The sequence below is a fragment of the Delphinus delphis genome, chromosome 6 (genome assembly GCF_949987515.2).
Source record: "Delphinus delphis chromosome 6, mDelDel1.2, whole genome shotgun sequence".
NCBI lineage: Eukaryota > Metazoa > Chordata > Mammalia > Artiodactyla > Delphinidae > Delphinus > Delphinus delphis.
In genome coordinates, this window is record NC_082688.1 from 43168768 (window position 1) to 43186709 (window position 17942).

Sequence of the window (17942 nt, forward strand, 5' to 3'; positions counted from 1 at the left end):
AGGTTGAGCCTACTATTTTTAAGGCTGATTGGTAGTCACCAAAGGTACCTTCTTGTTGTGAGGTCCCTTTTTTCTTGTCCAACATTTTCAGCCAGGCTGAAATTTCTGGTCATCTTTTTAGATTGTGGCATAATCTCTGGAAGGTCTCTTTAAAATGAAAGTACGTTACCTTGGTGGGTAACGCATTAACCCAAGGGTACTCGTTGGCATGGACTCTCTATTGGAATTGCTAGTGGAGGAGCAGATAGATCCCTGATAGTATGGGCACCAGAATGGTACATTTTGATGGAGGTGGGTGCTGGGGAGAAGATAGTGTTGGAGCCTGAGGGCTGGGGCATTGACTGGAGATGGTAGACACAGTAAATGGAGCCAGAAGAAGTCATGACTCTCAGGGAACTGGATGTGTGGGAAGAAGGGAGAATCAGAAGACAAACAAGAAAGCATGAAGAGGGGCATGTGGCACTAAAAGTAACCCTCCAAGATTTGTACTGGGATCTTCTACAGCTTGATCTGTAAGATGATACGTGCTTTTTTCTCTTTAAATGGAGAAGGATGAATAAATCATAATTTTAGAAGATTCCCAAATTGTGAAAATTGGTCCAACATATTTGGTTTCACAATCCTATTTAGCTCCTTTCTTTTTCTGATTAATGATTGGCTTGGGCTGTGAAATGAATTGGCACACAAGTCTTCTTATTTCCCCCCATGTCTTCTTTCCTGCAAGTTGAGTGTTGAATGCAGAGCCGTGCCTAGGAGTTACTGAACCTAGACAAGAAAGCAGATAGGTCAGCTTTGGGGTCATTTCGATGCTATCATTTTCTGAAGCCTTGCTGTATTTAGAAGGCATATTTAACATTCTCTTTCTCCCTCAATCTCCATGCCTGTTCATTCTGTGGATGCTGAAGTCATTATGGCATTGTGGAGTGGATGGTGAAGGGCAGAAGAGACAGGGCTCTTTGTACTGGATCATGGGTTCTGGGAACAATCCTGGTCCTATCACAGGCTCTACTGACCCATAAAATGTGTTATTAATCTTCTTCCTGTCTGCCTTACAAGAGATATGGGAGGAGAAATGAGGTAATGTCTACTTAGACCTTCGAGCTTCTCGGAAGAACAACAGTCTACAGTAATATGATTTCCTAATGCATTTGTTTGTGTTGTAATGGAGTGTAATTCCATTTAGCCAAATTTCTTTAGATACCTCTAAAATATCTAACGGTCTTGCACAGGGGAAGCAGTCTGGCTTTGAGAGTTAAGAACTGAGCCTCGACGAATCCTCAGAAAGTACAAGTGAGCTAGCTATAAATTTATGAGCTCGAGGGAAGGAAGCTGGGAGAGGAAGGAATGGGAGCTACAGATGGTGATGGAAGGGCAGTGGTTGTAAGTATCTTCAGAGAGTTTATAACGTTTTAAAATCCTGTTGTTTGAGTGCAAGATGGCGCCGTGGGAATCCCTACCACGGGCTGTCTGAGGGAGCGCCGAGCTATTGCGTCCGCCGCCGGGTTCCAGGTAACTGGGCGAGTCTGGGCGGGAAATGCAGATGTGCCGCCAGCAACCCCGAGCCCTCAGCCTTTTCAGCGTCTTTCGAAGGTCCGAGACTGAGGGGTGCGAGGTCTCCGCAGCCCCAGAGGGAGGGGCGGCGCGAACCCAACTCGCCACGCTCCGGGTGCCACCTGTAACTTGGTTCTCTCCGCAGCCCCGCGTTGCTCCACGAGAAAGCAGAGGCCGAGCCCGGGCGGGTGCGATGGCCGCTGTGGTGGCCAAGCGGGAGGGGCCGCCGTTCATCAGCGAGGCCGCTGTGCGGGGCGACGGCGCCGTCCTGGATTACTGCCGGACCTCGGTGTCGGCGCTGTCAGGGGCCACGGCCGGCAAACTCGGCCTCACCGGCCTCTACGGCTTCATCTTCTACCTGCTCGCCTCCATCCTGCTCTCCCTGCTCTTAATTCTCAAGGCGGGAAGGAGGTGGAACAAATATTTTAAGTCGCGAAGACCTCTCTTTACAGGAGTCTCATGGAGGCCTCTTCACCTATGTCCTGTTCTGGACGTTCCTCTAGGGCATGGGGCACGTCTACTGAAACGTGGGCAGGGATGACTTAAAAAAAAAAACAAAAAACAGATTGGGAGGAGTGTTGCCAGAAATTAACACCAGGTAGACTTACCTAAGTTTTAAAATTGTTGGAGTCGCCCCTTGTCCTGTAACGTTATAAATAATTTATATCTTAAGACGAAGAACCTGTACTGTTCTTCAGATTAAATGAAAAGTGAGACCCTTAAAAAAAAAAAAAAAAAAAAAAAAGGGCTTCTCTGGTGGTGCAGTGGTTGAGAGTCCGCCTGCCGATGCAGGGGACACTGGTTCGTGCCCCGGTCCGGGAAGATCCCACACGCGCAGAGCTGCTGGGCCTGTGAGCCATGGCCGCTGAGCCTGCGCGTCCGGAGCCTGTGCTCCGCAACGGGAGAGGCCACAGCACTGGGAGGCCCGCGTACCGCAAAAAAAAAAAAAAAAAAAAAAAAAAAATCCTGTTGTTTTACTACAGCTCAAGATGTCAATATATTTTAAAATATATACATTTATTTTAATTTAACAATATTGCATACTGGACGACTCATCTGCAATATTGATCCTGCCGTCATTCTCTACATTGATAGGCTCTTGACCGAGCCTCCTCCGAGATTTACTTCTTTATTATGTTCCTTGGGCCACAGCTTGGTTGTTGAATAACTAGTTTCTGAGTCTGATATGGCAGTTCCCTATACATACCAACACATTGTAAGAGGCCTAGTAAGTTACTAAAAAATCCTTTACCTTTGTTCTGTAGAAAAAGGAATAACAAGTCTTTTTTATTGAAGTGGTCACGAACAGTGGATTTTTAATGTAGGTTTTTTGAGCAGTACTATAATTGAGTTGGCTTTCTAGTCAGTCCTAAAAAAAGAAATTAAAACAAAGGATGAAAAGTGGAGGAAGTATATATATGTATCATCTCTGACATACTATAAAGGTGTCAATTTAGGCTACACATCATTATTGGACAGTTTTGTTGTGTAATTTTCTGAAAGTGATTAGATCTTTAGCAATTCCAACTCAGTATTTTATAAGGAGGTCAGCCTTCTGTAAAGGAATTTTAAGGAAGTATTGAGTTAGCCAGGAAAGAAAATAGTATGTGTTCTCTTACAGAGAGGTGACAATATACACCCTTTAATAGCAACTGATTTGTATTTTTAGAGAAATAATACTAATCAGAGTCCTCTCTCTGGAGGGAAGAAAAGTGTTACCACAACTTTTATTTGCTAACTGATAGAATGTAATGCAGAGAGAGCATATCCTGTCACCCAAAATGTGGCAGGAAAAAATAAATTCCTACCAAATTGTGTTGCACGCCAGGGACATATGAAAAAAGTCACTGTCTCTCAAAGAGAGAGGAACTTCTTATATAAGGAAGTGATATGGAATACTATGGAACTGCTCTTTAGACCAAAATAATCTTTTACTAAAAAATTATGACTCAGAGATACAGTTCATATTAAGTTAGATTGTGGATGATCTTAATAAAACCACATTTTTGTTGGAGGAGGTCATTGAGAGGACATGACTGCCAGTTGACCCGAGAGCTAGACCCTGGCAACTGGAGGCTCCTCACCCCCTCCCCTGACCTTGGAAGGTACAATCTGCCCACTGATCACACAGTGGGAACCATTTTCAAGGACACAGCCTCGAGAGAGCAATGCGTTGTTGAGACCACACGTCACTGAAGCCAGTTAAGGCCTCTATATAAACTTTTGATTCTGGTGGGCAGGTGTGGAGATATACTTGTCTTGTGGCCGCCCAAGACAAGCCTTGTAAGTAAGTTCCCTTGCATACTGAACCTGCCACCTACCAATCTGGAGTGGCCTGCCTCTTTCTTCAATCTCCCCTTGCCTTCTGTATATGGGGGCCAGTTTCAGATTTCACCTAAGGAAGCTCCCAAGGTTTCGAACCAACAATTTTCTGTTCCTGACAATTAACTAAAATTTGAATGAACATTTCTGAATGTTAAACATGTTGTGCAGTTTTATGTCCTTATATAAAACTTCATGATACATTTATGAATTTCTGCAATTGTCTGAATATAGCTAAGGCATACTTTAAAAAAGATTGAAAAATATCCACTTTATATTAATCTGTTGTTAAATTGTGATGTTTTATTTGGATTTGTTTCAGAATCGAAGCAAACGCTTGGAGAAGGTCCATGTGGTTATTGGACATAAATCGTGTGACCTGGATTCTCTCATTTCTGCCTTCACATATGCTTACTTTCTAGACAAGGTGAGGGAAAAGAAGATTATGCTTTTTATTTGAATTATGATATAACTTTTAAAAACAAACATTTTCAGGAAAAACAAGGAAACAAATTTTCATGTTCTGGTTTATTGCAGAGAATAATGTATTATAATCCATTAATCGATATTTATTGGTCACTTATTACATGTTAGGCATTGTTCTAGTCACTTTTACTGACTCTGCATAAAACATTATTTCAATAAGATCAATTTTTTTCAAATAAAAATTTAAAAATTTTATAATAGTTGATTACTTTTATGGAAATTCAGAGAACTGACAAAAGTAAGGATCAGAATGTCTTGTTTTCCTTTACTATCCTTGTTGGATAATCTTGCCTTTGGGAGTAGAAAAATATGTGCAGAATAACCTGTGTGAACATTACATGAAGTACAGAGCATACTGGCTGGAATTTTCAGTAATAGAGGTATTACATGTCACATCTATATTCTGTGTTTGCCTTTTAGCCTGACTTTGCACAGCAAGGTCATTCTCAGTTGCAGTCATCTCCCTTGGGCCAGAGGTGGAAAAGACCTTTCTTGAAATAAACTGTTTTAAAATTTCCATTCCATAAATTCATCAGCCCATGTTAATGGCTCACCTTAAAGCCTAAAAAATTACATTATGAGTGTCTCAGTGCTATTCCCAATTTCACACAGTTTTTAATTTTCTGGAGTTAAATTTGTTTTATTCCAATTTTGTTTGGATCCTTAACTCTGAGAGTATGCATAGCTGATCTAGAACGATTTAAGTTCACATGGAACCCAGTCTTCCAGAATGAGCTATAGGTGGCAAGAATGGCTTTGGGTCAGCAGCTGACAAAAATGCCAGATAAAATCTTCTCATATCTACATACGGCTTTCTATCAAATTTATCTTAAAATGTGCCAAACTATACAAGGGAGATTAATTGGTATGAGGAGAGAAATGTGCCTGTGTTAAGACATGCATATCGAATACTAATCTTATTAACTGAATTTTTTCTTATTTATTTTTTTATTGAAGTATAGTTAATTTACAATATTGTGTTAGTTTTGAGTGTACAGCAAAGCGATTCAGTTACTTTGCTGTACACTTGATTTTCAGATTCTTTTCCATTATAGAATATTTCAAGATACTGAGTATAATTCCCTGTGCTATGCAGTAGGTCCTTGTTATTTACCTATTTTATATATAGCAATGTGTATCTGTTAATCCCAAACTCCTAATTTATCTCCCCCCACTGCCTGCCTTAACTGGGTTTTTTGTTTTTTGTTTTTTAAACCTCTTTATTGGAGTGTAATTGCTCCACAATGGTGCGTTAGCCTCTGCTCTACAACAAAGTGAATGTCACACAGATACATACGTCCCCATATCTCCCCCCCCCACCCCCGTCTCCCTCCCTCCGCCCCATCCCACCCCTCCAGGCAGTCACAAAGCACCGAGCTGATCTCCCCACGCCACGCGGCTGCCTCCCACCAGCTATCCACTTCACGCCCGGTACTGTATACACGTCCATGCCACCCTCCCCCCTCGTCCCAGCCCACCCCCCTCCCCGTATCCCCAAGTCCACCCTCTAGTAGGTCTGTGTTTTTATTCCCGTCTTGCCCCTAGGTTCTTCATGACCGTTATTATTATTATTATTTTTTTAGATTCCATGTATATGTGTTAGCATAGGTATTTGTTTTTCTCTTTCTGACTTACTTCACTCCGTATGACACACTCTAGGTCCATCCACCTCACTACAAATAACTCAATTTTGTTTCTTTTTATGGCTGAGTAATATTCCATTGTATATATGTACCATATCTTTATCCATTCATCTGTTGATGGACACTTAGGTTGCTTCCATGTCCTGGCTTTTGTAAATAGAGCTGCAGTGAATATTTTGGTACATGACTCTTTTTGAATTATGGTTTTCTCAGGGTATATGCCCAGTAGTAGGATTGCTGGGTCGTATGGTAGTTTTATTTTTAGTTTTTTAAGGAATCTCCATACTGTTCTCCGTAGTGGCTGTATCAATTTACATTCCCACCAACGGTGCAAGAGGGTTCCCTTTCCTCCACACCCTCCCCAGCATTTATTGTTTGTAGATTTTTTCATGATGGCCATTCTGACCGGTGTGAGATATCTCATTGTAGTTTTGATTTGTATCTCTCTAATGATTAATGATTTAACTGGGTTTTTTGACTTCTAGAAAAAAGGCGTTGCTTGTCTTGAGAACATAGAGTTGACTGAACCAGACTGGTTTTTAGACTGACCATGGGATGGACTCTTAAGGAAATTATATAATAATAATGACACCACCACCAACAGCTACAGTGTCCTAAATGAATATAATAACATCCAACAAAAGGAGTGAGAAAACTAGTTGTAATAGTAAAATAGATAAAGAGATGTGAGGCCTCTTTTCTCCCTCTTCTAAGGCTCGTTACTAAGCATGGGGACCAATATGGAATTAGTGATGGGTCCCATACTGGGAATTTGTTAAATATCTGTGTCTTCCTCTTAATTTACTGGACCCTGCCCCCTATCATGGGTCTGCATCTCCGTTTTAATTTTTCCTGAGAACCTGGCTACTCCCTCTCAGAGTATTAACACATAGAAGGACAGAGTTTGCAGCTTCACATGTTTGACTGTTTAAATACTTTTCACTCTGGTAGGTAAGCCCCATTCTATGGATGGTGAAAACTGAGGTTCAGAAAGAAAAATAGCTTTCTCAAAGTCACACAGCAGAGGCTGGGGCTAGAACCTAGTTTTTCTGACTCCAACTCCAGAATAGGTCCTGCCAGGATAGCCTCAGGCCACATGGCTCCTGACTTAGGTTTCAGTATCAGGAGTTAGATATAACTCTATCAATTAATAAGAAAAACAACTTGCTATGCATAAATTGCTAATAATTATTACACAATTGTGATTCTGTATTAGCCTGACAGGTGGAATAAAACCCACCTTGTTGGAATGGCTTTGTGCTTTGTATTCCATAGCAGTAGGTGATTCATTTATTCCACTCAACAAACATGTGTTACCTACTTTGTGCCAGACCATTTTATGCACTGAGAAACATAACTGAACAAAAAAGACGAAAATCCCTGCTAGGAAGGGGAGATGGATGATAAAGATGTGAAAACTGTGTAATAAATACTAGGCTTGTGACAGAGCTGGTGATGACGAGAGAACAAAGGCCATTTACTTTATGCAAAAATTCAGTGTTCCCAAACCTCACATTCTCTCAGCGATATTTAGGGTTTATGGCCATAGACTCATAGTCATTTTTAAAAGCACCTTCATTTTAAAAATTCCTATGGAGAAATAAGTTTATTATTGTGAATCTGAAATTCTCTAACGTCTACCCATCTCCTGTTTCCCCCGTCACTACAGTTTTTTTAAGAGGTTTGTTAACATAAGATTTAAAAAAATAATACAAGAAATTAATAGAAATCACAATCTGCTAGTCTGTGGGCCAGATTTTGGCTCATATGAGTTTTCACTAACCTACACAGTATTTTTTTTTTTTTGGCCTTGCGGTGCAGCATGTGGGATCTTAGTTCCCCCACCAGGGATCGAACCCATGCCCCCTGCATTGGAAGTGTGGAGTCTTAACCACTGGACCACCAGGGAATTCCCCTCCTACACAGTATTTTTAATTAAAAAGTTAATTGTAACAATTGAACATCACAGATAATAGCCCCAAATCAAGATTTCTAGCTTTTCTTGAGTAATTGAAAGATTTACCTATCCTGGACCTGAATTTTTTGCATGGAAACAATGGGCTGGAGCCAAGTGGCAGGCTTCCAGTATAGATGGGTCATATAGGCCTTCTGTGTCACCACAGTCTTGACCTATCCTGCTGTAATCATTCTAATTTTCTGCTGATTCCATAAAGACATGTGAATTTGTTTCCTATGAAGAAGAGAATGTGTATGTATATTTTTCAGTCGTGGAAGGGGTGCAAAGAGACATAAAATATTTCAAGAAAGGCGCGAGAAGTTTCATGTGGAGTAACAAGAGGTTAAAAAAAATTAGGGGCCACTTACCCAAGGAAAATGCTCTGCTAATTGGGTTCAGGAAAAGCTGGTTATGAATGTCAAGTGGTTTAGCGAGGCTTGGTTCCCCTTCCAGTTATCCTCAGGTTTGAGAAAATGTAGTTGTATTCTTTCCTCCTGCTGCTGTCAGTGATTCAGTCAACTTTTTTTCCTGGTAGGTCAGCCCACCTGAGGTTCTCTGTTTGCCCGTGCTGAACATATCAAGAACTGAATTCAGCTACTTCACTGAGACAAGGTTTATTTTAGAAGAGCTAAATATCTCTGAATCATTCCACATATTCCGAGATGAAATTAATCTGCATCAGCTAAATAATGAAGGGAAGTTATCTCTAACACTTGTTGGCAGCAACATGCTGGCGAGGTAAGGCTTCACAGGAGGCTCTGGAGGGAGGTTTGATCTTTTAACAAAGGTTCTTTTGTGCAAAGTGTTACCTTGTTCAGGATTTTTGTAGTTTAGGGAGATGTATTAAAGGCCAAGGACATTCACAGGAAAGGGAATGTGTTTTTTCTCTTACGTCAAAATTCAGGCTATGCCAGTTCTCTGTTTTTACTTTGGCATTTCAAATATGACATCTTTGAGTGGAAAGTCTTGTAAAATAGACCAAAATTATAATTTTAAATCATTTCAAACACTTTCTTATAGCAATGTGACAGTCCTATGTATTGTTGCGGAAAATGTATAATGAAGTTTGAAATTAAACACTAAGTAAAACTGAAAGATTCTTATCTCAGTAGTGAAATGGAAAATTATGTACATGGGCTATGAAAGCTCTTGGATCACTGGCTCATTTATTCATAGCATTATACTATAAAAGCAGGATGGATTTTTGATAGTTCATGTAATTTGAACTCCTTATTTTATGGACAAGAAACCTGAAACCCAGTGTTGCAAATGACTTGCCCAAAGTACCACATGCAGTTAGTAGAAGAGTTTGGACGAGAACATGGGTCTTCTGCTTCCTTCAATAAGTCCTTAGAGGCTGCTAACTGGTACATGAATCTACAGGTACATAAAGAGGAATGAGACAAATTCCCTGCTTTCAAGGACCTTACAGCCCATCGCAAAGAGTCCTATTCTGATAAGCTCTCTGTTGCTAATGAGTGAAGAGTCCCCAGTAGTTTGAGATGATAGTTTTTTGCACACTTTGCCAATTTGCTGATCATTGATGACATTCACCAGTGGATGCTGATCTTAGTATACATGAAATAAAAACGTGTACAAGTATCTAATTTTTAATCTAACCTTCTGGAAGCATCTTTAGGGATGAATACGCTGAATCAGTCATGCAGTTCATTCAGTTATAAAGAGTTTGGAAAAGAATCTGCCTGTGTGGGCTGTTTTTATCCCCATGTTATTTGAAACACACAAAATTCTTTTGAATAATATTTATCAATCAGTTGTTGACAACTGGCTGAGAGTTATTCATAGGTTATTTGACTGACTTCAGTTATTAGTGTTCATGCTTGACTAAATTTACGTGTTAACTTTTTCAAACCAACTATAACACAAGTAGATGTGGACAAAAACAATGCAGGAAGCCAAAGGAGTGAACTATGAAACATGTATTTCAGTCAAGATCTTAGGGAGAGTTTTGTAACCAATTAAAATGGAAACCGTGCTGGTTTTGAGACTGAAATTGTGAAGTCTGGCTTTTGGATTGTTTATGAAATAGGATGTTTTTCAACATCAAATTGAGATCATTTTCTTCATTTGCCATTCTTTGGTTTTTGGCAGACAGAAAGAATACAGTTTTATCCACATCTTTCTTCCTGCCTTCGATAAAAGCCAGCTCTATCTCATGTAAAAAGAATGATGTGGAAATAAATAAGCCAGTAGTATTTTTTCCTCCAGCACCATAACTGGATGTGTGAACTTTGGAACTAGATAGGGTTTAAATACAAGTAGTCTACTTACTAGCTATGTGACCTTGGTCACTTTTATTTTATCTTATTTTTTTATACAATTTTTAAAGGTTACACTCCATTTGCAGTTTTTACAAAATATTGGTTATATTCCCCATGTTATTTTAGTCACGTTTCTTAACCTTTTCATGCCTTTTTCCCCCATTGTAAAATGGGGATTTTAATAGAACCCATTGAATAGGGTCATTTTATGGTATAAAATGTGAAAATACTCTGAAAGTATTTATTATAGTGTCTGACCTGTAGTGGAAGCTCAGTAAATATTAGGTATAACAATGATTATTATTGTTGTTATTATTATGTCCAACAGCAAAACAAGAGGTGTGAAGAGGTACTAAGGCGTGAAGATCTTCTAAGACTCTTGGGGAGGTGATTAGTTGAAATGAAATGTGATAACACAGAATAAGTCATGTGAACTTACATATGTATTTGGCTATTAAGAGGAGGTCATTTGTGTGGAAGCAGAGGTTAAATAATTCCAAAAAGCAAGAAAACATGCCATATCCCTTCCTCTTCCTCTCCTCCATTTGCTTTACAGTGAGGACAAAACTTTAGAATCAGCAGTCGTCAAGGTCATTAATCCAGTTGAGCAGGACGATGCCGGGTTTGAGTACCGAGAGTCTTCCTCCTCTCTGGTGGTGAAAGAGATTCTCCAGGAGGCTCCCGAGCTCATCACCGAGCAGCTGGCTCATCTGCTCAGAGGTGAGAGATGACTCTTTCTATTAAATACTGGAAGGCTTAATGGAGTGTCTCTTGACTCGCTCATGCAGAAAGAGTGCGATCCATTCTTGGGTTAACAATCCCTTTCAAGACCACGGGAAGCTTCATCAGAGAGGCAGGGAGTAAAGAGTTTGTTAAAGAGTAGCATTATATTGAATATTAAAAATGTGCATTTAGAAACAGGCATGAAGGATCTTTGCTCTTGCACCAGATCAGCATATTAAATGGACCTGCTGCACTTCTGCTGGGGAGCGGGAATAGCTCCTCTGGCCGTCTAACAGCTTCCAGAGGTGATTCTTGCTCCGGAACAGAGTGGATATGGGCCAGAATTCCACACCCCTACGTGGAAATATCTGCTGGTACTTATACGTGCCTCGTTTATATAATACTGCTTGGATGGCAAAGTTACGCACCTTCGTTTTGGTGATATTGTGCAGGGCTTTTATGGTCAGATTGCCACCTCCTTCTCCCCCCATCCTGTGGTGTTTTCCACCTTCACCAGCCTGCTTTAAGCACACCATCGTCAATTATCCTCGTCTCTCTTTCGTCTTCCTCAGTGGAGCCCATCTCTTCTAAAAAGTGGTTTCCAAGCTGGAAATTGTCAGTTGACTTTGGTGCCACAAAATTAACCACAAAAATTCCATATTATCTTGTGTAGGGCAGTTTGGGGTTTTGTATAAAGCTTTTTTTCTCCTTCCAGCAATCCGTCTTGAACATGGTAGACAAAGACTTTTCTCAGAAGTATTTGACATAGGAAAGTGAAAAGCAGTGATTAACAGGCTGAAAGAATTAAAAAAGGAAAGAGAAGCCCAAGAATACGTGACAACTCTTTTAAGGCCTTTTTCCTTTGCTTCCTCTACTACTACCAGAATTTGGAGAGAAAAAGGTCCTAGACTTTTATAGTTCCGACAAATGTCTTAGAACCAGCGGCCCCAGTCAACCTGTTTTAAATACTTTTCTGGCTCTGGACATCTGTAAAACTGCTCTCTGGGAAACTGTGCCTTCAAGTAAACTAAGTCAGCGCAATCATTTATTTATGACAGAGCAGAAGGGAAATAAAGGCGATCGGGGATCTCGGCCAAGAAGGAAGTTGTTTGGCAGTGCAAATATGTGGTGCAGGCAAACACTAGAGAATATGCTGTTTAAACATTTTGCAAACTAAGAAGTTTGGTTTATTGTTCAAAAAACATACAAGTGTTGTTTAGTAGGAAAGAAATGTAGTCAAGGAATAGTTCATCATGATTTTCTATAAGTAATAAAATAATATCAAACTGCAGTACATTGGAACAAAGATATGATTTTGTTGTTGACGATGATGATAACAATGATGATATTCAGATTTAGGGAATTAGAAGGGATGCAGACCCTCTTGTTAGTTACCTTAGTTTTAGTTTTCAAAGCTACCAAGAATTAGAACTATGGTAAAGGACCTTGGTTTTTCTTATCATCAGATATTTTTCATAACTTTGGGCTTGAGATGGCACTGGAAAGCTGGCAGGATAGGGACATCACTTCCTTGTTGCTTGGAAATTGGAATTTGAACGGATAGAGTGCCTCTACCTGTGAAGACTGCCAATACAAACGCTGCCATGAGGAAGCCAGAGTCACTGAAGCCTGGGAGGCAGTAGACATGGGTGTCTTATTATAGTGGAAAGAGGGCTCTGGGGACCTTTGACCAAAGTGTGTTCATGTGCATATGCATGTATACATTACGTGGAAGGGAGGTGAAACATCACTGAACAGTTTGGCCAAAAGGGAACCGAAGGATTATGATCCGAGGAGTTTGACTTTAAAAAGGTAACTGAAATGTTCAGAGTGAGAAGGGCAATGGGCCAATTTTTAAAACCTCTTGAATCTTTAATAAATATAAGAAAGGAACCAAGTCGAATTTTGCTATGTTCACTAAGCTCAAACTTAGATTTTAGGGCTTCCCTGGTGGCGCGGTGGTTGAGAGTCCGCCTGCCGATGCAGGGGACACAGGTATGTGCCCCGGTCCGGGAAGATCCCACATGCCGCGGAGCGGCTGGGCCCGTGAGCCATGGCCGCTGAGCCTGCGCGTCCGGAGCCTGCGCGTCCGGAGCCTGGCTCCGCAACGGGAGAGGCCACAACAGTGAGAGGCCCGCGTACCGCAAAAAAAAAAAAACCAAAAAAACCCCTTAGATTTTATAGTTTTCCAATCATGTATTAACACCAAACCTACAGGGAAGTTTTAAAGGGAACTTTTTTTATGTGCCTGTAAATAATTTTAGGATTCATTGTTTTCATAACATAATTCTTTCTAAAGAGTTTTCTCTGGAAATAGCTATGTTATTTTGTACTTTGGGGTGCTCAAAATGATCATTAATTTGACACACATGTCTAGAACATGTATTATGCATTCTTCTAGGTCTTGAAGGAATGCAAATTTCTACACACACCTCTGCCATAAAGAATTTTGAAAAATGTCTGTTTCCAGATGTCATGAGGGTTAAATATTTACAGTCAAGAATTGAAAGAATCTTTAAAAACAGCATAATTGGGCCTCTATGGAAGATATATTATTATAAACTTTGTGCCAAAAAAAATCTGAATATACTCCAAACTAAGTACTTAATCAATTTGGTTGTTCTTTGCCTTTCATTCTCATGATCATATCCTAAAATCCATCATGCTGAGGCACACTGGTGTGCTGTAAGTGGATTTCAAGTGGGCCAAGATATTGATCCCTTCAGTCCTTGGAGAGGACCCTAAGTATGCCTCCTAGCCTGGTAGGCTGAAAAAAAAATCTTCTGTGTGTTCCTTAATGTGCAAAAGATTGAGCCTACTGTTCCACTGTTCTTATCTTTGGTGCCTGGAACAGTGCCTGTCATATAATAGACCCTCAATAAATCCTGTCATAAAATGAATTTTGCAAGATTGTTTATATAGTTTCTGTTTTTATGACTATATTGATTTAATTGGTACTATGATATTGTGATTTCCATTTGATTCCAGCCCACCCCTACAATATTCTTAATGTCCAGAATTTGAACATTGTTTCTTCCAATAATAACCCCCCCCACTTTTTTAGCTTTTAGAAATCCTTGTTTTCGTATTTTGCAAACGTTTGTTTTTATCTTCATCTTTTGGTTGTCCACTTTATATATATAAGTTTAACCCTTTCATGGAGTATAATACATGCACAGAAAAGAATACAAAACATAAATATAAAAATATAAATATACAGTTCAGTGAAATATCACAAAAGGGACACCCTTTTAACAATTAACCAGGTTAAGAAGTAGAACAAGATGACCACTTTGTGCCCCTCCCCATCGCCACTCACTCCCTCTCTAACTAAGTAAGGGTAACCAATATTCTGATTTTTATGGCGCACACTTTCCTGCTTTTCTTTAAATTTTACCACCGCTATGTGTCCCCCATAACACTAGAGATTGGTTTTTGTCTGTTTTGTATATTATGTAGATGGACTCATATAGTATACACTCTCATTGTTATTAGATCTCTATATTTATATTAAATGTAGTATCTATTTGCATAGGTCAGTTATCTATCATCTATTCATCTATTATTTATTTATTTTATTTTTTGTGTCCTTTCTTCTTCCATAGAATATTTGAAGTGGTTTACAAAAATGCATGTAAATATAACAAAACAGAAAAAAGGGTCAGAGTCAGGAAACATACAAATAAATAAATTTGGAGGAGTAAAAGTGGTGTTCTGTTTGAAAGTTTGAATAACAGCTTTCTGGAGTCAATGAAAAAATAGAAATATAATTAATTGTAAAATTCATATTATTACTAAAACAAACACATATACCAGTTCCTTATTAAAAGAACATCTAAGTCTAAAGGTTTTTTCCTTATGTCAGTCTTCTTGAAAAGACACCTAATAGTCATAGGTATCCTCCAACTTTTACATATGTAATAGCATTTATACAGGAACTGGGCAGAGTGCATCACACACTTTCTGCTCCTCAGTCAGCATATGGGGATGGTTTTAATCAGCTTCATCTTGTCTAGTAAACGTATTTCCTGTTCCAAATCTCTTTTCTATACATGCTGATGTTTTTCTCTAAATACAGGATAGTAATACTTAAAATCAGTCATATTGGAATCTTTTGTAGTCTTACACTCACTGCTGTAGCTGTATATCAAAATGTTTGCATTATGCGATAATATTATATTCAGATATGGAGATAGAACCTGATTATTATGGATGCTGCTAAAAGATCATTTGTATACTGATCAGAAGTAGGTATCAAGTTGCCAGTGTAGAAATAACCTGCTGTGTTTATCTAATAATCTCCCCTGTCATGCTATCATATGGACCTTGGCAGGAGAGTTATGGATAAATGTCAACAGGTGACCCAGCCATGGCTAATATGTGTTCAGGCTCTGTGGGGGATTTAACAACGTTGACATAATTTGTGTTTTCTTGAATTAATACTTCTTACAATAGCTAGGTCTTGCTGTTGTCTTTCAGTAGGACATACCTCAAACTTAGAGATTTCAGGATACAGATCATTAGCATCGCTTTCATCTGAAAAGGCATAGATTTACTTATGGAGATTACTTTCTAATTATTTGTGTAAGAAATTATTTGTCTAAGAAAAGAATGTGCTCATTCAGGTGAGATCATAAGTAACCCTGATTTTTGGAAATGTGTCTTTTCATCCCCTTCCTATCTCTGTTTTTGCTGTTGTGGTTCCTGTTTCTTTGCTTTTTTTTCTTTTCTTCTGACTTTTCTTTTCATCTCCTCCTCCTCTTTCTACTTTCTCCCTCCTACTACCTGCTTCTAAGATTTTACTGTTATCATTTTCAAATAAGCTGCAACCTGTTCTATCTAAAAGTCACATTATACAGTCATGGTGGCCTAAACTTGGTGTTTGGTTATGCCCTGGGTTTGTACCAAAAGCAAACAATTATAGACCTGCCAGACTCCTCAACCTGTATTCTTTTATTTCCTGCAAAAATGTTTACTAGAGGGTAATTGCCAAATTTAAGGTCCGTTAAATTGCTGAATCATTGCATTGGGGGTTTGTGTGCCCACATATGTGTGTGTGTGCTTCACAGAACCAGCTGGCAATGATGAGACTGCAGCCACTGATTACCAGGCAGGTTTCCATCAAAACCACACTTCACCTGGCCTTTCATGTTTATGTGTATAAAGCCTTGACAGAGCCACAACTTGAATAGTGAAACAGATAACAGCTTGTTCTTAGCTTAGGACGCAGAAAAACTATGCCCTAGGTTTTAAAGAAACAACTCTCTCCTTCTGGTGGTCATTCCATTTGAACTTTAATAAAGAATTGTTGCTTGCTATTTTCGTAGCCTAGATTAACAGCTTCAAAAAGATCCTTTTAAGGAGGTAAAATAGGAAAGGAACAGAGCCAGTTTTTTTTTCTTTTTTTTTTTTTCTCTCTTGCCCAAAGAGTGAATCATCCATCTCCCAAAATGGTTACAAAGTCCAAAAGGAATTAAGCGGCTGTTTTGCTTAGGAAGAGGGATGGCCTGTGTTGGGGGAAGGGGAAAGAAATTATTTTTTCTGCAAGATATAAAACCAGAACATTTCCTCAACCTTAGAGTGTTAATTATTTCTTTTGCCATATAAAGATAAATTTTATTCTTAAATTCAGACATTTTAAATTTATAAGATTACTAAGCGGGGCTTCCCTGGTGGCACAGTAGTTGAGAATCTGCCTGCTAATGCAGGGTACACGGGTTCAAGCCCTGGTCTGGGAAGATCCCACATGCCACGGAGCAACTAGGCCCGTGAGCCACAGCTACTGAGCCTGCGCGTCTGGAGCCTGTGCTCCGCAACAAGAGAGGCCGTGATAGTGAAGAGGCCCGCGCACCGCGATGAAGAGTGGCTCGCGCTCGCCGCAACTAGACAAAACCCTCGCACAGAAACGAAGACCCAACGCAGCCAAAAATAAATTTTAAAAATTTTAAAAAAAGATTACTATTAAAAAAAAGATTACTAAGCATTTGAATAATATGCTCCCGTTTTATCACTGTTCAGGCAGAAATATAAGCTAAGTTGCATTTTCTATTTTTTTCTCCTTCTCCCTTCCCCCTCCCTCCCTCTCTCTATTATTCATCCTTTAATTTTTTTTGTTTCAGTATGAAAAACAAAATGATCCCAGGTGAAACAGGAAAGAGGTTTAAAATCCCTTCTTTTCTGCTAAGAATTTATCATGCAGAATATGCCTTGACTGTGGTGAATGTTTTCCCCAAACAACTTCTGACTTCATTAGATCATGTTTGATATTAATGCACTGCAGTTGCTTTTGGCAAGAGGTCCTTCACTTCTCCATTCTTTTGAACAAAGAATATGTGGTTGATTTTTTTTCTAATGGAATGAAATGTTTGTTACTATTTTTTTTCTTTATCGGTACGCGGGACTCTCACTGTTGTGGCCTCTCCCGTTGCGGAGCACAGACTCCGGACGCGCAGGCTCAGCGGCCATGGCTCACGGTCCTAGCCGCTCCGCGGCATGTGGGATCTTCTTGACCGGGGCACGAACCCGTGTCCCCTGCATCGGCAGGTGGACTCTCAACCACTGCACCACCAGGGAAGCCCCTGTTACTGTTTTATTATAATTGCTTTCTCTGTTGCTTGTCGTTAATCCCCCATGGCCTGTGAATACCTAGGACGCATTTGGGTACATGTATATGGATTTAAGTACTTTTTAGTTCTGCTGAATTTGCTGGATGTTAAGTCAACTCTTATGCCAAAAATAGGTTTGATTTTGCGAAGAGGTGCCTTTGGCTGCTCCACATCCTGATACTGATATTTAACTAAGTATGTCGCTAAATGGATCTCTAAAGTGAAGTAGAAAAATTTGCTATAGATGAGTCTCTTGGATAAAGTTGGGCCATAGCCTTTCTTCTGCAGTAAAAACAACTCAGAGTATGGTGGCCATGTTTTGAGTTATTGTTTTCCTACTTACATCAGAACATCTTCTCCTTTTTAATTGTCA

At 39.6% G+C, this 17942-nt stretch overlaps 1 protein-coding gene and 1 pseudogene across 1 annotated transcript in view; both read left to right on the forward strand.

Moving 5' to 3' along the window:
* Window positions 1–17942, forward strand: part of PRUNE2 (prune homolog 2 with BCH domain) — a 272023-nt gene that overhangs the window by 45875 nt on the left and 208206 nt on the right. The window contains exons 2-4 of the mRNA XM_060014603.1: window positions 4196–4300; window positions 8495–8697; window positions 10798–10961. Coding sequence (XP_059870586.1) covers window positions 4196–4300; window positions 8495–8697; window positions 10798–10961 — 472 coding nt within the window. The remainder of the gene's footprint in view (window positions 1–4195; window positions 4301–8494; window positions 8698–10797; window positions 10962–17942) is intronic.
* Window positions 1745–2075, forward strand: LOC132426622 (ER membrane protein complex subunit 6-like; annotated as a pseudogene).